Source organism: Amia ocellicauda, chromosome 17, assembly GCF_036373705.1.
Source record: "Amia ocellicauda isolate fAmiCal2 chromosome 17, fAmiCal2.hap1, whole genome shotgun sequence".
NCBI classification, from domain to species: Eukaryota; Metazoa; Chordata; class Actinopteri; order Amiiformes; family Amiidae; genus Amia; species Amia ocellicauda.
The window spans coordinates 15,043,047-15,065,078 of NC_089866.1; the positions used below are offsets into that span (position 1 = coordinate 15,043,047).

Genomic DNA, 22,032 nt, shown 5'->3' on the forward strand with positions numbered 1-22,032 from the left:
AAAACGCAAAGTGAAGGACTAATTCTCGGGTAGAGCGCAGTATTACATGCGCAGGGGCCGCACTGCCATTGAAGGAATGGAAAGCGTTACCACAATTACACTACAATTATTTTAATTTACAAATAGCAATATAATGCAATAAATACATATCTACAATGTATTAAGGGAGTAACACATTTATACAAAATAAACAGTCTTTATGCTTTATTTTTATTTATATGTGGGTGTGGTGGGGATGACCCGCAGGCCACAGGTTGCCCACCACTGAGCTACACAATGTGCAGGAGACCCTGATCTTATGGATGAATGTTCGATGTTATGGAGAACTGACTATCCATGCCAAAATTAAAAATAAACACACACAGAAAATAATAAACCAATGTTGAAATAAATACAGGAATACATAAATAAATACATGTTGAAATAAATACACAAATAAATAACGTTTAGATACTGATTTATGTATTCATTATTTTCTCTTTATATTTTTAATTTGGGCATGGCTAGTGTTCCATACGATGTTTATTAGACTATTTGAAAAAATAAACAAACAAACAAACAAATCAATGCAAACGTTTAAATCTACAATTGTAGGAATACACAGTGTGTCCACGTTTTAATACAATTTGTATTTTATTTTGGTATGAAAAGCTGAATGGTTACATGAACACAGGTTATAATGACGCAGTCTGTGTGGCTGTGAGGTCATGGTAACAACAGCGCTGATTTAGGTCCAGTTTTGGTTCTGCTTCAGTTCAACCGTTTATTCAGCTGCACCCTGTCCCTATAGTCCCTATAGACCAGGGGTGGCCAACCCTGTCCCTGGAGAGCCGCAATCCTGCAGGTTTTATTACAGGTCTCTAAATCACCAAATCACTGGATACCTTGAACACAGGGAACACAAGACCCAAAATTGGCCCAATTAAGCAGCGACCTAGATAAAACAAAAACTTCAGGCCCTGTGGCTCTCCAGGATCAGGGTTGGCTATTCCTGCTATAGATAGGGTGAGCTGCCCTAGGTATACAATCACACATCAAATAAAGTGGGTCAAACAAACAAACCACAAAGATGTAACACTATGCATAACAGAAAAGCAAAAATACAGAATTTAAAGTTACATTCAAATGAGAGAGAGCAGCAGTAACCATGGGCTTAGAAGGCGACAGAGGGAGACATTATGATGATTAAATCAGAATTAGTTATTCTTACAAAGCTGTGATTGCACACGGGTCGTAACCCAAGTAACAGGTTAAAGTAGTTTTCATTCAATTCTTCTATAACCATAAAGGAATCAAATATACATTACTGATCAACCCATGTATAAGATGTAAGCGTGTGTTAAAGGTATAATGATGCATAGGTAAAATAATAATGATATACTATATAATACTGAATTATTATATCTTAGCAAAAGGTGTCCATTCAGCCGTTGCGACTTGTAACCTGCAACCACATAATGCCCTGAGTCGCAGTAGCTACTAGAGGGAGCTCAATGCAAAATATATTTATTTGTGGTTTATTTTTGTTTCCCTTCTTCCCACATTATTTGGATCTATTAGAACTCACAAACAGGGAGGCTGTTTGAGTAATGAAAACATTACTAGACTCGAAAATCAAATCAAAACTAAAGACACAATTGTTCCCTGCAGCAAAAATCAAAGCAATAATAATAATACTTAAGAGCCGTGTCATATTTGTTCTTATAACTGCTTCTCTCTGAGCATCCCTATCGAGCCCAGTTCATGAGTTTGTGAGTGTTGCTGAGTCTGTGTGGGTGGTGTGCTATGTGTGGCTGTGTACGTGTGGTGTGTGTGTGGCTGTGTGTGTGCCTCTATGTGTGTGTGTATCTGTCTGTGTGTGAGTGAAAGATCATTGTACTGAACTTTGGCTGCTTATTTTCTCGCACATTCAATTTTCCTCCGAATACAAAGGGACGGGTCAGTATGGTGGCGGCTGGGGGCTGCAGTCCTGCCAGAGTTCCACACATTTCCAGAGTGGATTTCGTGGTGGGGGAGGTGAGACACTCCTGACTGGGGGCTTGCTGCAGTGCCCTCACTTCCTCATCGGTCTGACAGCCCCTCACTCGCCCTCACAATCAGTCTCTCTCCACAGTTCACCTGGTGGAAGTGATAGTCATGTCAGTGAGCGAGTGCTTTGTGTGTGTGTGTCTGTCTGTCCGACAATGTTGTTTGTGTGTGTGTGGGTGGGGGGGTGGGTGGGTGACAGAGGGAGCAGATGCACGGTCCCCTTCTTTGCCAGAGCAGCTCAGAGTGAAGCGGGGGTGCTGTGAGAAAGTGTGAAAGTGCTCCGTGGCTTTCAGCTCCATGGCTACTTGTATAAAGCAACTCCCGAGTCCAGTTCCCCATTCCAACCTTCCTCCTTGACTGTTCCCGGGAATTTCAGGGGGGGGCAGTGGAGCAGCACAACAGTGCCCTCCGACACTCAGGGGTGGGCTTTGCAACTGGAAACCGGAATCTTTAATGCCCCACAACCACGCCCCCACTCCCTCACTCAGTCCTGTCCTTCAGGGGCAGGTACTGGGTGTTGAAGAGCTGCCCCACCCCCATGCTCTCATCCTGGGCCCCCCGCGCCTCCCGGCCCATCCTTTGGAAGCGGCGCAGGTAGGCGATGACGACGCACAGCACCAGCACCTGCAGCAGGATGAACACGAGCAGCAGGGCCTGCGACACCACAGCCAGGTCGCAGTAGCGGTAGTGGCAGGAGGCCAGTAGCTCCTCCTCGGACAGGTAGAGCAGGGCCCTGCCCCGCAGGTATGGAGGGGAGCTGCAGGTGAGGTTGGCGTAGCGCCCCCGCTGCCTCTGCTGCAGCAGCCAGCCGCGCAGAGGCAGCAGGCCGCAGTCGCAGCTCCAGGGGTTGCTGTGCAGGGACAGCGTGCGCAGCCGGGGCAGCCCGCTCACCTGGTCCAGCAGGTCCTGGGGGAGGGAGGTGAGGCGGTTGCCGTGGAGATGGATGTGAACAGCGTCACTAGGGAAGCGGGTGGGCAGCATGTCGGTCGTCAGGTGCCGGCCACTGCACTCCACGTCCAAGCCGGTAGACTGATCATGGCACACGCACCTCTCCGGACACGCCCCATGCACGCCTGCCACCGCCAGGGGGAACAGGAGAGTCAGTAGTGGGAGGAGCTCTACACTGGGGTTCATCTGGCCGTCAAAAGCTCCACTCCTTTCAGAGAGACAGGGAGAGAGGGGAGCGCTGGCTGTTATTTCGATCCTTGAAAGGAACGTCGCGAGACACATTGTGGATGGACTACGTCTGCAGCCGTACTCAACGATCCGAGACAGAATTGGGTTGTAATTCTGTGAAACACACACATATATATATATATATATATATATATATATATATACACTCACCTAAAGGATTATTAGGAACACCTGTTCAATTTCTCATTAATGCAATTATCTAACCAACCAATCACATGGCAGTTGCTTCAATGATCTCAACCCAATAGAGCATCTTTGGGATGTGGTGGAACGGGAGCTTCGTGCCCTGGATGTGCATCCCACAAATCTCCATCAACTGCAAGATGCTATCCTATCAATATGGGCCAACATTTCTAAAGAATGCTTTCAGCACCTTGTTGAATCAATGCCATGCAGAATTAAGGCAGTTCTGAAGGCGAAAGGGGGTCAAACACAGTATTAGTATGGTGTTCCTAATAATCCTTTAGGTGAGTGTGTATATATATATATATATATGATGCTCATGGAGGCGTGTATTCAGCTGATTTGAATACAAGAGCTCCGACACAGGAATGCGTCTCTGATACTTTAGGAATTATCAGACTGTGCATCTGTGTGCGTTTCAAAATGGCTGAAGTTTGTTTATTTCCTCCGCCCCAACAAAGCAACAACACACAGCAGCCACTACTACACATTTTGCTCTAGTATGTGAGCACATCTATTTCAAAATGTCTGTTATTAGACATAAAAAAAACAAATAAATTATTATATTTACCTGATGTGTTGCTTTTACTTTGGAAGTGTAAATAGAAAAGTGGAAGAGAAAAACAGGAGCATGAATGCAATAGAAAAGGCTCAAAAAATTCTCTATAACCCCCCAACAAAGATATGAAATTACTCCTTTAACCAGCTGAAGTGGCTTAAAAAATGCTGTAGTCCCTGACCACAGACCAATGACACACTGAGCCCAGGGAGCCAGAGTCTCTGCTCTCCAGACGCATGGGAAGACGAGGTCTCTCCACGTTCAATATTTTTCAGTGAATAGTTTCGAGAAGGCAGATATAAGAAACTCCCTTTTGCTCAACACAGTTCAGCAGGAGAGCTGTAGTCCATGCACGGCACAGGCACTTGATCAGGAAAACTGGTGGCACTTACCTCAGCTGGTGCACGACTGTGGTCTAGCTGTGTCTCTGAGTCTTGGCTGCCTGAAGTGTGAGGGGAGAGCTGGGGAGAGCTGGGGAGGCCGGGTGTCACAGTGGCACAGCTGGGAGGGACAGATAACCAGAGCTGTGCAGCAGGAAGGACCAAAAAAACCGACAAGAAAACCAACCCCAATATACTTTTTTCTATATTCCCGATTGTCATAGCCCAATCTGACACTAAGTAGTGACGCAGTTTTGTATAATGTGCCCACAGCCAATTGGTCCCTTTGGTCTGTACACATGGGACTGGGTTGCTGCTACTATGTGTGCTATACTTTGCAGGATTAATGATGTATGAATTAGATAATTGAATGTATGGCATGGGGATGTGTGTTTATGTGTTTCCCTTGGGGGGGTGGAGGGTAGAAACTGCTACAGATGGAGTGACTTGGGGGAACTGTGACTTCTCAGAGACACCCCTTTCTAAAAGGACAGATGGAGCCTGGGGGCGGGGTGGGAGAATCTGGGGGTTTTCAACAAGTTCTGAGCGTCAGCCTCAAAGTCTTCGGGCAGTTCGGCGCCTCTGGTTCTAAACAAGGTGCAAATCAGCGCCATATCTCCTGTGCCATGAAGACTGAGGGGTTTCTGGGGTGATAAAGTTGACCGACTCAAACAGTCCCAGTCATTATTTCCAACACACACGCCTAGAGAAGTCGCTGTCCGGGTGTGTATTTCACCAGCTGGCACATCGTACATCTACACAACACAACACTGCTGGGCAGCACAGGAAGCCTTTCCTCAGACAAACCCCAGGCCCTCCACAGAAGCACAGAGTCGGGCTGCTGTTAATTCAGGATAACACTTTCTTAAAAACATTGCCGTTTCCCAGAGTGACAGATGGAAAAACTGTCAGAAATATCTTTGAGCTGTTTTTATCCCAGGCCTGATGGACATGCCCCCTTCCCCTCGGCCCCACCCTGCCCGCCTCTCCGGTCTGTGATAGTGTCAACAACTGAGTGTCAGAGGAAGCTGCGGAGGAAAGCTGCAGGCTGCTTCTGAGATAACACATGACTCAGCAGTTCCTCCTCGCAGTGGATTCCTGTGGCTGTGTGCGTCTGTGTACGTGTGTACGTGTGTGCACGTGTGGTGTGTATTGTGTACAGGTGTGTGACTGTGGGTTGGGTTTGACACAGTGTCAGTCCCCTTGCCTCTTGACATGTGATGGATGAGTAATGCGGTGCTGAACTGGGAGGGACGGATGGGTGGTGCAGAGGAGAGCGGGGCGGAGGGGGCGAGTGGCGGTGGGGGTGGTGTGTGTGTGGAACAAGGAAAAAAAAATCATCTCCCGAGTGAAGAAGGTGGGGAGGGACACAGGAGGGGTCATCAAAACGGCCCAGAAACAAAACAAAACAACTAATTAAAATAAAACACAGACCAGCAGCCCTGCGCATGAGTTTTCACTTGGCCAGCACTGTTACCAGCATGTAGCAACGCAACTGTAATCACTTATAAGCTTTTCATGTGACAGAACCGGGGGAGGCGGCCAGCGAACAATGAAGACAAAAAAAGACAAGGAGAGCAGCGACATTCAGGCAGGAGCTGCAGTTGTTTATGGTTATATTTCCAACCGTCAGAAAACTGTGCCGTTACAATCACACAAAGCAGTTACGGGAGATACGCCATGTTAACATACAACTGTGAGATGCTGCTTTCTTTATTATTTTTAGTTTTTTTGTTGTTTTGTTTAGTTTTATATATAAAAAAAAAAAAAGTGCAGTTGTAAATAAAAAGGTCTCGCTCAGCACTTACAACAGACAGACTGACACGCAAAAGAGACAAAAACGAAACACACTCACTTCCGTCCCTTTCTGGAGATATAAAACCAGATCAAACTGGTATTTCATGCAGGGGTGTCTTTAGAAAAGGCCTACTCAGCTGGGACCCTGCAGGGCTGCCAGGACAGGACAGGAAGGGACAGGTCGGGACAGAATGCTACACTACTACTGTTTTCAGCTTCTCCTACAACCCTGAGCTCTTGATCCGAAGTACCTTGTTCAATTTGCTCCTGTCTAATTTAACATCTGTCCCACAGGGCTGCAATGGAGCGCTGCCACACAGAGAGATGATTTAATTAATTGCTTTGTTCTCTTTACTTTTAAACAAGCTGGAAGGAGGAGGGATATGGGAGGTTGGGGGTTACACTGAAGCTGTCCCCCTCTGTGTGACACTCATCCACACCCACACACACACACACACTCACACACAGAAAAAAATAAAATTGCAAATGGCAAAGCGAAAACTAACAATAATAATACAAATCGTAATAAAATAAATCAAAATATGAGACACAAACAAATGCAATACAAAACAAATTTAAACAAAATTGCAATACAAAAAGTCCAGACCCTGAATGTGCATTAAGCGAACATTCAAGCATATTCATAAATAGATACCAATATCATAACATACATCATTATTGTCATTATCATTATTGTTATTATTATTTAAAACGGACATCAAGTACAGATTCAAACCCAGCTGCAGTGCTTTGCGCTCACTATTGTCGCGTCGTCGTGGTGTTTTTTCTTGGCGAAGGGCCCCGAACTCCACGCCAGAAACGCACGGCTGGGACGACATTGGCAGGAGCGACCGCCGCGGCGCTGGCCACAGCCTGACAGATAGCGGCCGTGTGCCACAGCCCCGCCTGGCTTCCAAGGTTATTATTTTCTCTGTTACAAAAGTCATTTCTTTGTTTTTGTTGTTGCTCATTTTTTCTTTTTTTTCTGAGTGGCTCGTCCAGCTGCGTCCTTATGAACAGCAGGAGAAAAGGATGGGGGAGGGGGAGTTGGCCAGTGACCCTGCACACCATCTCCATTCGTCCATAAAAATAAAATAAAAAACTCTCCAAGAGCATACTGATGTTTGTACGCATTAACACCCCCCCCACCCACCCCAAGACAACAGCCTGGCCCTGGGGAGTTACACCTTGTGTATGACTGATATTAAACAAGGCCCACAGCACAGAACACGCACAATCAGAACACAACAGAACAAAGGAAACGGACAAAAAAAAAAACAGCGTTGTACCACACCGCGATCACTTAAAATGACAAAACACACATGAGACAGAGAGGACTGTGGCTGCCCAGGACCATGGCTGCCATGAGAATACTCCTGCCCATATGACCAAGACCCATAACCTCTGACCTCTGTTTTCACAGCGGAGAGTGTGCTGAGGGTGTGACTGCAGTGTTCGGACGCTTCGGGAGAGTTTTGGATTGGACGTTGGCGATACCCCCCAACCCCCAGCCCCGTCTTGGGCCCTGGCGCTCACTGCTCCTGATCGTGCATCTGCTGCTGCATCTTCTGCAACATCTCCTGCATCCGCTTCAGCTGTGGGGGGGGCGGCACAGGGACACAGTCAGAGAGACAGAGACATGGACAGACACACATGGACAAAGTCACAGAGACACAAACACACGGACACAGTCAGAGAGACATTAAAAAAAAAGAACAGGGTTTCCCCGCATCTCCCAGCCCCCACTCACCTCTTCGTCCTTCATCTTTATGAGTTTCTCTGTCTCCACATCTGGGGTGGGCAGGGGCAGGATGGGGATGGGGCTCTCCATGCGGCTGTCCTGGGTCAGTTTGCTGGAGAGAGAGCAGAGGGCAGACAGTCTGTCACTCACAGCACCACGCTGCCCCTGAGTCTGAGTGTTAGTGTGTGTGAGTGTGTGTGTGAGCGCCCCTCCTGTCCCTCTGCCCACACTTACCTGGTCATCTGCTGGATGCACTGCGCTCTGTAGTTCTCGTAGTGAACATCACACGTCACGTCCTTCAAGTCATGCATGTGCGTGCGGATAAGCATGTTCCTGAGCTTCACAAAGTCACAGTGTGACTGGTTCTCCACTGCGGAGAGACGCACAGAGCCAGAGATGTGGAGGGAAGGACAGAGACATATACACAGAAGCAGAGAGAGAGAGAGAGGGTTAGAGCAGCTTCACGGTTTGGTTTGAAAAAGCTTCCTCTTTGCACTGTACTGCACTGCACTGCACACAGGCGAGTGACATGAGAAGAGACGGCAGCAAGGGGCGGGTCCTACCTTCCACGATGCCCCAGGGGTACAGCCGCCCTCTCACCCTTTGACCTTTGGCCTCCACCACGGTGTTGCTGCCTATGACGGCGAAGGGAGTGCTCTCCTGAAACGACACAGCGGCGGGCAGTCAGCCAGCGTCCTGGAAACGACTGCATAACTGCGTAATAACATAGTGCACTGTGGTAAGTGTGGCGTGTTACACGGTTACACATTAGTTTAGGGATTTCTACCAAATGAATAATAATAGCAACAATAATACAAATAAGAAAAATAACAATGTTAATATACACCGATCAGCCATAACATTATGACCACTGACCAGTGAAGTGAATAACACTGATAATCTGGTTATCATGGAACCTGTCAGTGGGTGGGATATATTAGGCAGCAAGTGAACATTTTGTCCTCAAAGTTGATGTGTTAGAAGCAGGAAAAATAGGCAAGCGTAAGGATCTGAACGACTTTGACAAGGGCCAAACTGTGATGGCTAGACGACTGGGTCAGAGCATCTCCAAAACTGCAGCTCTTGTGGGGTGTTCCCGGTCTGCAGTGGTCAGTACCTATCAAAAGTGGTCCAAGGAAGGAAAAGCGGTGAACCGGCGACAGGGTCATGGGCGGCCAAGGCTCATTGATGCACGCGGGGAGCAAAGGCTGGCCCCTGTGAGGTCCGATCCAACAGACCAGCTACTGTAGCTCAAATTGCTGAAAAAGTGAATGTTGGTTCTGATAGAAAGGTGTCAGAACACACAGTGCATCGCAGTTTGTTGCGTATGGGACTGCGTAGCCACAGACCAGGCAGGGTGCCCATGCTGACCCCTGTCCACTGCCGAAAGCACCTACAATGGGCACGTGAGCATCAGAACTGGACCACGGAGCAATGGAAGAAGGTGGCCTGGTCTGATGAACCACGAGTTCAAGGTGTTGACTTGGCCTCCAAATTCCCCAGATCTCAATCCAATCGAGCATCTGTGGGATGTGCTGGACAAACAAGTCCGATCCATGGAGGCCCCACCTCGCAACTTACAGGACTTAAAGGATCTGCTGCTAACGTCTTGGTGCCAGATACCACAGCACACCTTCAGAGGTCTAGTGGAGTCCATGCCTCGACGGGTCAGGGCTGTTTTGGCGTCAATAGGGGACCTACACAATATTAGGCAGGTGGTCATAATGTTATGGCTGATCGGTGTATATAGTTCTGCAAACATCACACATGCTATACGTATGCTGAAAACACAAATACGGAATTGCCAAATATTTTTTTCCTCTTCACTGGCAATTATGAAACTGTTCCCATCCCCACACCCCTCTCTGTGTCTGTATCTCTCTCTCTCTATGTGTCTCTCCGTGTCCCTGTAACTCACTCACTCTCTCTCTCTCACCTTCAGCTCCTTGTCCTGCTGTTTGAATTCCTCGTCCTCGTCAGAGTCGCAGTCGGGGAACTGGTACACCTTGATCCCAAACTTGTCGATCTCCTCTCTTACCTGTGGGGTGGAGAGAAGAGGTAGAAAGGGCAGACAGACGGGGCGGGGGGGGCAGGAGAGACAGGGTGGCGTGGGTGGGAGGGTTATTGAGGAAACGACACACTACCCTGCCGACAGCCCGAAGGCAGCAGATTTGGCAGAGATTCGCTCACCCTGTCCTTCAGCTTCTTGACCTCGCTGGGCGTCAGGCAGTCGGCCTTGGACAGCAGTGGCACGACGTTCACCTTCTCGTGCAGCGCCTTCATGAACTCCACATCCACCGGCCGCAGCCTGCAGAGGGAGGGGGAAAGTGGGAGAAGAGAGGAGCGAAGAGAGGGGGAAAGGGGGAAGGGAAGACAGGAAAGGGGGCGAGGGAAAGAAACAGGAAGGAGAGACAGAGAGATTTAAGTTTTTTTGCATGATATCAAACATTTTAAAGCTCAGCACAAGCTCGGCACAGCAGCACTTGTGCATGCCCGCCCCCTCCCAGACTCCACCCCTCATACTCTCACACACACACACACTCTAGCATGGCACCACTGACACAGGTAAGAGGAGTGAAGGGCTCTGAGGTTGAGGGGGCTCACCCGTGTCCGAATGGAGGGATGAAGTACAGACAGCAGTGCACGCGGTTGTCCTGGATGTTCTTCCTGTTCAGGCCGCTCTCGTCCCGGAAGTACTGCTCGAACTGCTGGTCAATGTAGTCTGTGATCGGCTTCCAGCTGGGGGTGCAAGAGAGCAGCGTCACAACACGTCCGTCTCCCTGTCTCTCTATTCTATCCGTACGCCTGTCTGTCTCTCTCTCAGCTTGTCTGTCTGCCCATCTGTGCATTTATGTATTTCATTATTAAATGATTAATAAAGGTTCATTTAAAATCTAAAAGTCTCTATCTCTCTATCTGTCAACCTGTCCCTGGGGTGAGGCCACACACTGACCACTCGGTGTTGTTGACGGCATCCCCGAAGCCGGGCGTGTCCACGATGGTGAGCTTCAACTTTACTCCCTTCTCCTCGATGTCCACTGTGTGTTTGGTGATCTCCACAGTCTGGTTGATACGCTCTGTGGAGAGAGGAGAGAGAGAGAAAAGTAGGAGTAGGAGGAGGAAGAGGAGGAGGATGTGGGGAAGAAGACAGAAAAGTCAGAACACTATTAGAAACCCTTTCTCCAGCTGCACTGCATAGATGGAAATGACAAGGAGGCGTATTCACACCAGCGGCACAAACAGCAGCGCCGGTTTTTATTAATAAGAAAAAAGGGCTGGAAATCCACCTGAGAAGTGTTGCATCCAACAGAGGGAGAGAGACTCACCTTCAGCATTGAGCAGCTTCCTGTCCTTGTACAGGTCTGTGAGGAACAGGCTGTTCACCAGGGTGGACTTCCCCAGGCCAGACTCGCCTGAGACACAACAACACGCAGACGTCAGACAGGGCTTATTCCTCGGCACAGGTGTGCACAGGTGTGCAGGACAGCTGGCATGTCTCAGTCCCTCTCCCTCTCTCTGTCTGTCTGTCTCTCTATCCCTCTGTTTCACAGTAACTCTCTGTCCCCCTATCCCCCCCCCCTCTCTCTGTCTCACTAATGAGTCCTCTGTTAACAACATTACGCAGTAGTTCAGCTCACCGGCCACCATGAGAGTGAAGTCGAATCCCTTCTTTACAGACTTCCTGTGCACCTGGTTGGGCAGGGTGGCAAATCCCACGTACTGCTTCTCCTGGACAGAGAGAGAGAGAGGGAATTAGAGAAATAGGCCACACTGCCACACCTCTGAGAGCCCCCAACAAGTGACAACCCACCACACTGCACTAGAGCATGCCAAGCTACACAAAGGTCCTGTACACTATACTGCACTGCACTACAAACACAACAGTACACTACAGTGCAACACACTAAGTTGCACTTCAGGACACTGCACCACAGTACACTACAGAACAGCACAACACCAGACTGCATCACGCCGCGCCTCACGCACTTCAGAGCAGTTCAGCGCACAGTGCTCTTCACTGTGCCAGGGGTTGGTGCCTGAACCCGTAGCGTGTTTCAGTGCCTTACCCAGTGCAGAGCAGCGACATCACCGCGGGTCAGGCTGCCACACGCTGAAACCGCAGCGCGTGGCAGCCTGACCCGCGGTGATGTCACAAAAATAACACAAATATTAAATACAAAAATAAAAGCACAGCAAGGGCCTCATTTGGACAGCTGCGTGCGTTGTGGGGACACACAGCAAGGTGACGTGGGGTTTGGCGCCTTCTCTTCCTATAAAAAGCAGTTCAGCTATAAGTCGTCTGGCCGCTCATTCTGACACCGCTGACCGCAAATCACAGTTCGGACGCGTCAGCAGCGGCTTCCTACCACCAGTGCTGGCAACGGGCAGAGAGGGGATAAACACTACACAACAAAAACACATAAACAATAAACACAGCGGCTCTTCAACGCCTCCGAACGCAAGCCTGGGACAATGGCAGGAGCTCCTTGCTGCGGCCCGCTGTGAGGGGGACACGCGCACACACACACCCTGCCAGCACCAGAACTGGAGAGGGAGGTAGAAGGAGAGAGAGGGACGGAGAGGGAGAGAGTTATTGAGAGTGAGAGACGGTGAGACACAGCAAGAGAGGTAGAGAGCGAGTGAGCCAGTAAGAGCAAGAGAAGCAAAAAGAGAGAGAGAGAGAGAGAGAGAGAGAGAGAGAGAGAGAGAGGGGAGGGGGGGGGAGAGTGATGAGAGGCTGTGAGACAGGGCCTCCAAACAGAGCCACCATTCACCACGGCAGCTGAGAGAGACTTTCTCCCTTCCCTCGTCCGGTTTAATTTTTCCCCTCCATCGCCTGTCAAAAGCTCGCAGAGGGGAAAAAAACAACAAATAGAAACGCCATGGCTTTCATAACACAACATCAGCATTCACGGTTCCAGACCCCCCCCACGCCCAGGCCCTGGCACTGACAGCGAGTCGGATTGCAGAAAACGCAGCAAGTTGGAGCTGTAAAATGAGAGTGTTCATTCGGCTGCATGGGCAGTAGCATCCCATAATTTCTAAGTAGCGTCCTGTGTACTGTGTGCGTAGTTTCTAGTAGTTTCTGCGGACATCCTCGACACTCAATCAACTGGTGATCCTTCCCCCCTCTGGAGACCCACTGCCCATCTGTGAGCCACATTCACATATATAATCTCCAACATAATAATTAACAACACTCTACAGTACAACATGCACGCCCAACACAACCTACACCACTGTGCAGTCAGTTCAGTCAACTCAGACTGTTAGCTCTCCCTCTGGGCAGAATCAGGGTTTAACGAACTCTGACACAGACACCACTGCAAAGTAAACACTGGCAATTGAGTGGATGGTATTGATTATTATGCAGTGTTTTGCTTCCTGTTCATTCTTTTCTCCACGACTCCCCTCTTCCCCGCACCCTCTCCCCTCCGCTGCACCGCTGGGGCAGGCAGTGACCTCTGACCTGCTGCTTCCTTCCTGTCCCACTTCACCGAGCCTCTCTCCTTTCAATATTTGCTCATTCTCCCCTTCATCCTTCCTTCCATCCCTCCCCTGCCCTCTATTCAAACAACTCCACAACTCTCTATTCCTCAACCCCAAACTCAACTCTTTCCTTCCCTGTTATTCCTCTCCTTTTCTGTTCTCTCTCTCTGTCACTCGCTCTCTCCCACGCCAAATCCCAGGCCAGCTCTCGCGGCTCTGTCTCTCTCTTATCTCCTCCTTCTCTCTCTCTCTCTCTCTCTGTCTAGGTTTCTTCCTCATTTTACCTTCAGCCTCGCACTTCTTATCCTGGGAGACAGCAGACGCTCCACCAGTTTTTCCTGCAGAATAATTGCATCCATCGGGATAGAGAGAGAGAGAGAGAGAGAGGGGAAGAGAGAGAGAGAGAGAGAGAGAGAAACAGAGACGCAAAAACCTGGGAGGCGTAGAGGCAGAGCCCAAAATAAGTGACGAACAAAAAATAACCTCCTCCTTCTCTCTCATCTCTCTCCTGCATCCCTCCTTCCCTCCCTCCCTCTCCTCTCACAGACCACCCCTCTACTGCTTCCTGATCCCAGCTCAGACAGAGGGGGTGTGGGGGGGGAGCCTGGAATTCTGGCAGATTGTTTGGAATTTCCTGCACTAGAGGGGGGCACAGAGGAAAAGACAGAGAGAGAGAGAGAGAGAGAGAGGGAGGGAGGGAGGAAGAGGGGCGGGAAGAACTGAGAAGGAGAGTGAGAGAGGGGGAGAGGTGTTTGTGTGTGGGCGTGCGTGCCTGCATGTGTGCGTGTGTGTGTTCTGCAGAAGTGAAAAATCTTCCATTATCGCCAGTCAAAGTATTATTTTCTTGGTTTTATTATTCTTTGATTCATTAATGGAGGCTTGCGTGAAGCTGCAGAAGTTAAATATACATATAAATCTCTTATATATATATATATATATATACACACACACACAGACTGCTTTAAAGAAACTCCAGCTGTGTCATCTGCTATTCATTCCAGATGAAGTGCTCTGCCTCTCTCACTCTATCTCTATCTTTCTGTCCACCTCTCCAGCTCTTTCTCTCTGTATTTCTCTCTCAACTTCTGCCTCTCTGTATTTCTGTCTCTCTACCTTTCCCTCCCTCTCTGCAACTTAATTAAGCCATTTAATTGATCAAGCAGACATATGTAATGCGTCTAACAGAACCGATTGGGCATGCTCAGAATGCACTCTGCTGAGTGGACTGAGTGAGGGCTGAGAGACCCAGTAAACCGCTTCTCTGCGAGTTGCTCGGTTTCTTCACACACCCAGTCATGCGTTTGTTCTGTTTTTGTACAGTTTTTTTGCATCCGGCTCTTTCGCTCCAGTCTGTGATGGAATCCTGCAGCTCCCAGCAAAACCCAAGATGGATCCGACTGCAGTGCAGAGGGAATCCAGCCCTGCGTCCCTGCCAGCTGGGCCCATGAACGCGCTGCACCTGGCCTGCACACAGCGCCACGCAGGGAGAGAAGGAGAGAGGGGAGAGGCTTTCTTGGGGGATAATAAGGAAGTCATTGACAGGAGAGCACAGCACTGAGACGCATTCAGCTGCTCAGAATAAGGATGGCTGTGTGTGCAGCGCCTGGCCCTCATCCACACCACGCAGGGGAAAACACACAAACAACCTCTCTGACTCCCTGCAGGAGGGACAGCGCTGCGTCCACAAAGTAATCAGTCTGATGCCAACGTCAGGAGTCTGTGCGTCTCGGTCAGTGTGTTCATTTGTGTGTTTGTGCGAGTGTGTAGTAACATGTGTTTCTATCAATATGGGGACCACAAGTTCTGACTAAATAATGTTGTTGGGATGTCCCCACTTTTCATAATTGCCTTTTACATTAATAAATAAAAATAAAACAAACTGCCCGTAATACTTTGCCAATGATTTGCCCACAAATACAGCATGACGAATGTGTGCACGTGTGTGTCACTGTTCTGGGAGCTGAAGGAGCAACTCCACGATTTTCCACCGGAGGGCGCCAGACAGTCAGAGATGACAGACGCCTCCCTCTGAAACAATGCTCTGACGCACTTGACCCTCTCGCTCGCAGGCACACAGATGGCACAGTCAGATGAATGGCAGTGCTGACAAACGTACAGTGTGAGCCCTGTACATAAATAAATTAAGCCAGTGTAGCATTACAGAAGGGAGGCAAGCTAAACAAGAATATCCTCGCTTCTCCTCTCCTACACTCGCTCCATCACCAAGAGAAAATCAAGAGAACACTACTTTTTTTTTTTTTAACTAGCCTCAGTGCCCAGATTTGACACAGAGGGACAAGATGTTATCTGTCCTGTTACTATACTGTGCAGTTACATTGCAGAGTGTTTAATTCGCTGGCCTGTGACACTATGACCCTGTGACCCCGCACTGTGAGATCGATCACAGCAGACCAGTGAAAACTGTCTGCTGTGTCCACTAGAGGAGAGACAGACAATGTTGGGGGGTGGAGGGGCGGGGGGCAGCTGCGACACCGAAAACCCCACAGTCCTGTTGCATCAGAGAAGAGATGGGGGGGCAGCAGATTGAGACTGGGTTGTGAGTGACCTAGGGGTGAAGCTGGGGGCCCTATAGCAGCTGCTACGATTTAAGATTTGGAGGGTCGGGGGGGGGGGGAGATTCTCTTTATTAAAGCCCTCTATCTGCCCCCCCCCCCGACCCCAGTGTGAGTGGTGCCCATGCAGCAGGGTGCTGGAAGCGCACATGAATGGAACAGATGTCTGACTGTGATGATGACACAATAGCCCAGCTGACAGGATTAAGTTCCCTTGGTGATGGGAACCCCCCCATACCCTGCATAACCCCTCCCCTCCTGCCTGAACACTCACGCACGCACACACACTGACAGAGACCCACGCAGACAGAGACACACACTCACAGAAACACAAACCGTGTTCTCAGCTGCCATTGCCTGAGACTTCCTGTTTGTCAGTAAATAAATACATATTTAAAAGCCAATAAAAAAATACAAGTAATTAATAATATATTCAAATAAATTGCCCCAGGTCTCTAGCCTGACCAAGCTAGAGCTTATGTTTGGATAGCCTGATCACCTATGTCCCCCCACCTCCTCTCACCTACTTCCCACATCTCCGCCCCCCCTGGCCCTCGTCCACTCAGTCCGCAGACTATCGAGTGCGAGGGCCTGAGCATTCCCAGAATTCCTCTCATGTTTTATTTAAAGTGAGTGTCTCTCCATGGTGGTGGCATAGGCCAGCTCCAGGGAGCAGCCAGTGAATTATGCAGGAGGCAGCTTGTACTGCAGACTGTCACAGAGCACAGGCAGAGCACTGGAACTGGTCCAGGAGTGATGGAATGGAGCTGTGGGGGCGGCCCAGGCCTTCGGTCCCACAGGGGGCATATCCTGACTCCTTGTCTAATGCTTCCTTACATCACTAACCGACTTGTGTCCGCTCCACACCATCGTGTGTGTCCCTGTGCGGTGCTGTGCTGTTGGCACTTGTGCTCAGGGGGGGCATTAACAATGCATAACTCTTCAAATCCCATCCATACAGGTTTCGCAACTTCATCATTTTGTTGTTGTTCCTTTTTTTTTTTTGCCATTTGTTTTTTTCAATGGTTACACTCTGTGGGACAGGAAGAGCCAAGAAGGGAGACACTGAGCCGCAAAATATTCCTTTCAATCTATGAAAACGAAACCCGGTTAAAACGGATCTGCGGTGTCGGAAACGCACAGCACATGCAGCACATCCATTCCCACGCGCTGCAGAGAGGTCCGGTGAGCGTCCAGAGGGGAACCAGACTAGATCAGCAGCACAAATCAGGAAGAACAGAAAACAAGCCTCAGCAGATTTCATTTTGAGAAGCAGGCAACAGTGGCCGAGTATCTGTATGTGTGTGTACGTCTTCACACTGGACTCCAAAGAAGACCCTCCAAATGGAGAGAACCACTGTGTGTGTGTTGATTGGCTGTTCTAGTGTAACAGGGAGAGACGGGGTCAATACTGTCTCTGAACGCTCCTAATGCTTTCCCCCCCCACAGTGCTGCACACAAATCTCCCACCCATTCCATCATACATAGCCTGCGGGGCATGTGGGATTGATCCACAGTGGGCTCTTAATGCCCACTCAGACTGTTCCCTCTCAGCCTTCAGCTCTTTCATTCTCAGAACGTACTCTCAATTCATCCCTAATGGAAACAGCACTCCTGACTAATGTATTAATTCTGTGGTTTGCACCAATGTTACATGTCTGTCGATAGATATTTACACAGGCAAGTATAAAATATATATAAATACAGGGTCAGAACAGTTTGTTCTCTCAGGAAGGCACAGGAGGAGGAAGCACATCCATCATCGCAGGGAAATGATGTCAGTCTCCGAGCTGCAGTGGGAGGGGAGACTGCAGGTCTGTATTTCATCCACACTGGTTCTACAGGTCAGCACAGTTTTGCAAGGCCCAGACAAGGCCCTCAGCACACCCAAACGTCCCAGTCTGGTACCCTATCACACATGTATGTTTGTATACATAGTAGAAACTGGTACAGGTTTCTGCTTCGGGGGGGATTTGCTTGTAGGTCAAAGTTCAGGCTGCTTCTGGACATAAGTGTCGGTCACAGACACGAAATGATTGCCTGGTGGACATGTCAATCATCTAATTTCCACCCCCCACAGAAGATGGAGCGGTTGAATTCCAGAATGGCAGGACACCTGATCCATTCTTTAAAAACTGGGTGAACCCCCCGTCCCCGATATCCTGAGAGTAAATTTAAATGCAGCCGCACATCCACTGTGCATCAGCCTGTTTTGTTTGCCACCCAGTTAAAAAGAAAATACATCATAGAAAAATGCCTTTTACCCCCCGTGTTCAACTGTTAAGACATCTAGTTCTCATTTGCCTCCAGGCCCTGAGCCTGACCTTTAGCTGTAAACAGACCCAGTTAGTGTACAGCAGCAGTGCAGGGGAGGGGTCAGCGTAGGGCTGCCATCCTGCCATGTGCCTGAGAGCCAGCTGGGGTGGTTAACTGGTGTGGGTCACCTGGTGTGGGTAACTGGCCACACCGAAGGTTGTAATTCCCTGCAGTTGAAGCTCCGCTTATTGTGAACATGATGCTGACACAAGGTCTCTACTCAACCAAGAAAGGAGGGAGGGAGATCCTGCCAAAACTGGGCCCTTGCTGCGTTTTTTTCACAATCAAAGCAGACTGCTTTACCTCATTCCGAGATCCGCCCTCTTTTGCATGCCAATCAAATAGTGCGTAATCAGCGCCACACAACAGACCCCTCCCTGTGCTCATTCACACAGCCTGGCCCAGCCTGCCCCCCGCTCTGCTCATTAATGGTGGCCTGTCTGCGGGGGGTCTGTACCTGCTGAGTCAGCACTGCACTGGGGCCACTTGGGGTCAGAATCCACAGTGAGGTGGGATACCATTAAGAGTGGCTGTGTCCCACGAAGAGCTTCAGTGGGGCTACAGTCTTGTTGTCATCTGGGCTCAAATCCACGTGGACTCGTGGTGCCATTATCAGTGGCAACAGACAAACAGACAGGTGTGAAGCAATGCATGCACACACGGTATTGTTCCCTAATTAAAAAGAGATGGGAAAGGTAAGAAAATGAGTCCAGGTCCAGAATTCAGGTCTGAGGTCAGTGGGAAGCTCTTTTCAGCAGCTGTAGTTCGCAAGGCTCTATGACGGGAGAAGCAGCCCTGTGGGCCCCCCCTCACACGTCCTGTAGGCGCAACGAACTTCAGATGGTGTGTGCATTCTCTCAGCCCGGGTGGGGTGTTGCTATTTAACAGCAGGTTTCACAGCAACGGCAGGAAGTCAGTCTTGCACTGCTGGACAGAATACCCGCTTTCGATCTTCACTGCTGTTCTTGGCCCGAGATGCCACAGCCTGACAGTGCAGTGCCAGATGCCCTCCCCTCCTAATGGTTCACACTCGTGGGAGGGGAGTCTGAAGATGTGCAGCTGACATCTTCCCCGCAGCAACAACACCCCACAGCTTATATTTCTTATAACAGCCCCCTTGCTGTGACAGTTGAGCGAGTTCAGCCATGTTAATTCTGCCATTTTGAATCTCCTTTGCATCATCGTTTCCCAAGGTGTGGCATCCCGGTCCATACTGTGCCATGACCTCACTGTGCTTCCCTGTGCTATGCCATGGCTGGGTGCACCAGTCAACCCAGTGCAAGTGGGGGGAAAACAAATAGAGAATGGATACATCTTTGCTAGCACACACTTACACCTCACACACTCACCCACACACTCTCTCTCTCTCACACACACACCCCCCCACACATAACAAAACTTTTTTGTAATTGTGTACTGCCAAATACGGCAGACCTGCTGCTATGAAGTGAAACCGCCGAGCCCATTTGCTTATTAATAAGAAACACCTGACAGCTACTGTGCACAGAGGGGTGTAACGCTCTCCTCTCACGCGCTGTGCTCTGGTTCAGGGGGGTTACGGTCCTGATAGACAACGTGGTGAGCACCTGCGCCCTCTCTCTCTGTGGGCCAGAAGCTCCATGTTGGCAGAAAAAACTAAATAACTATAGCACGATGCTCTCCAGGTGGCATCGCTCCACTCAGTAGAGGCAATTAAAATGTGCTGATGGAAAAACTGCTCACGGTTTAAAACGAAGCCAAAACAAAACAAAAAACAAACAGAAGGGAGCAGAAGCGACTGAGCTGGGCCAGGTCGCTCCTGGATCTTCTAAACCCGCTGCTGCTTTAACAGGCGTCTCGCCAGGGGACAGACGCTGACACTAGGGCACTTTGCACAGCAAGGAGCAATGTGTAGTTTAGTGTGATGAAGTGAAGGTGGAGGTGAGATAGAGTGGGGAAAAACACCCCAGATGTGGTATGACATGTGGCCGATTCAACGCATGCTCACTACAGATAACCCATGTCGTAACTCAAGGCAAGGAGGAAGACGGTGACCATTTTCCAGTCTTAACTGCATGTTAACATGTTATATGGATTTTTTCTCATCCTGAACCACTATAATTCACCTAAATGACGGTGATGTGCGGGTTCAGGGCACAAGGACCTCTTACACATGGGCTGATGCATCTCAGCACTAAGAAACCTGGAGGAAATGTCCAGACACAAACACATATTTGCACAAACACACACAAATCAGTCACACATACACACACACAGGTCAGGGTCTGTAAGAGAGACACACCTATTAACCCATATGCTCCTGAGTCTAATTAACCCTTGATAGACAGACTGACACCTTTCCAATAAATGAATGCACCACGTGGTGCTACGTGGTGCTGTGCAGGTCTGTGACAGGGGAGGGTTGCATCGCAGGAAACATTGAGTGACGGCAAGCTCTCTGGAGAGCGAAGGGCAGCACACAGGCGGTCAGAGGATGTCCAGCATGTGGCAATAGGTTAGAATGATAAAAATGCCCAACTTGGCCATTTACTGCTGCTCCAGCTGAGATACAGATGTCTGCAGGGGTCAATGTGTCAAGAGTCAGATCAAACAATACCCCGAAGCAGTTTGTAATTGGAATGAAAGGTGCTATATAGACAGAAGGTTGCTGCTGTCGTTCATGAATACACAGCTGAGGATTTCAGGGTGCCGCTCTGTCCATGGATTGGAGCACCTGTCCCACTATAAGTTCCACACTCACTCTTCTACATCAGGTGTGTATCGGATCAGAACGGAGTGCGTTGAGACACCGGGATGACAGCTGCTGGCTGCTCGTGTAAGGCGCTGTGCATCGGATCTAATTCTGTTGATGGTGTATGCATCTGTGCTTGGATGGCACCATTTTGCCAACTCAAGCCACAGGGCCAGGCGGCAGTTAACACCCCCCCTCCACAACTGCATTCAGGATGAGCTATATTTGTTATAATAAAATTTGAAAATTGAAATAATAAACAAACTAGCAAGGCCTTTTTAAGACCATTTGCCACAGTCCCTTGTGTATTCGAACACCCCCCTAATCACACATCAAAAACACCCGCACCTCATCACTGTGATGTTACTTCCTTGTGCTGAATTGTGTCATGCACCAAAATGCATGCATTCTTTCAGGTTAATACATTCTTCTTCTTCTTGCTCTCTCGTCATGAATTCTCATCACTCCTCCCTCTACCTGTCCCCTTTGCAGCTGGGAAGTCCTGACTGCAGGGGTGTGCTCTCTCTCTCCATCGGGGCCTTTGCAAACACAACAACCACGACCACATACAAAATGGGTGCAGCAGCAGCACTGGAACATTCCTAACCCAGTTCGCGGTGCTGTGCTGCCCACACACCCTGCCTCCAGGAGAGCAGGCGCTGCCCCGAGCAATTTCACATCTCTTAGAGCGAGACATTAAAGAAAAAAAGAATAAGATGTTAAAACAAATAGAAATAAATAACAAAATCGACGCGCATTCACACCTCGAGCGAGCGGCTGCAGATGCAAGTGAGACACAAGGTCTTCACACCTCCACTGGCCAGGACCCTTCATTCACAACATGCACGAACAAAGATGTGTGCCGAGCCCTGCATCTCAGTCCGCGTTTCATCCGCAGGGGTGCTTAATTGCACGCGCACAGGGGGCTTGCAGACCCCCCGCCCTCGCGACTGGCACAACAAAAGGCACTCGCGCGCCGGTGCCAGCCGCCCCGACACACTGCAACCAACCTGGCAAACGTGAGCGCCAATTTGCAA

General features: G+C 49.4%; 2 protein-coding genes across 3 annotated transcripts; both read right to left on the reverse strand.

Annotated features, from left to right (window-relative positions):
* Positions 1-610: 610 nt before the first annotated feature.
* gp1bb (glycoprotein Ib platelet subunit beta) lies at positions 611-4,617 on the reverse strand. Of its 2 annotated transcripts, none has more exons than XM_066689699.1 (2): positions 4,360-4,617; positions 611-3,184 (listed from the first exon to the last, which is right to left on the reverse strand). In XM_066689699.1, exon 2 carries the CDS (start codon positions 3,160-3,162, stop codon positions 2,509-2,511), a length of 654 nt encoding a protein of 217 aa, XP_066545796.1. In that variant the 5' UTR covers positions 3,163-3,184; positions 4,360-4,617; the 3' UTR covers positions 611-2,508. The 2 variants fall into 2 exon arrangements, with proteins under 2 accessions (XP_066545796.1, XP_066545797.1); XM_066689700.1 differs by lacking the exon at positions 4,360-4,617 and adding an exon at positions 3,980-4,353.
* Positions 4,618-5,929: 1,312 nt separating this feature from the next.
* Positions 5,930-13,908, reverse strand: LOC136712920 (septin-5). Its single transcript, XM_066689746.1, has 11 exons — positions 13,660-13,908; positions 11,524-11,614; positions 11,212-11,298; positions 10,839-10,962; positions 10,490-10,624; positions 10,076-10,193; positions 9,822-9,923; positions 8,449-8,545; positions 8,120-8,255; positions 7,895-7,997; positions 5,930-7,739 (listed from the first exon to the last, which is right to left on the reverse strand). The coding sequence occupies exons 1-11, from the start codon at positions 13,732-13,734 to the stop codon at positions 7,677-7,679; spliced, it is 1,131 nt and encodes a 376-aa protein (XP_066545843.1). The 5' UTR covers positions 13,735-13,908; the 3' UTR covers positions 5,930-7,676.
* Between the last annotated feature and the right edge of the window lie 8,124 nt (positions 13,909-22,032).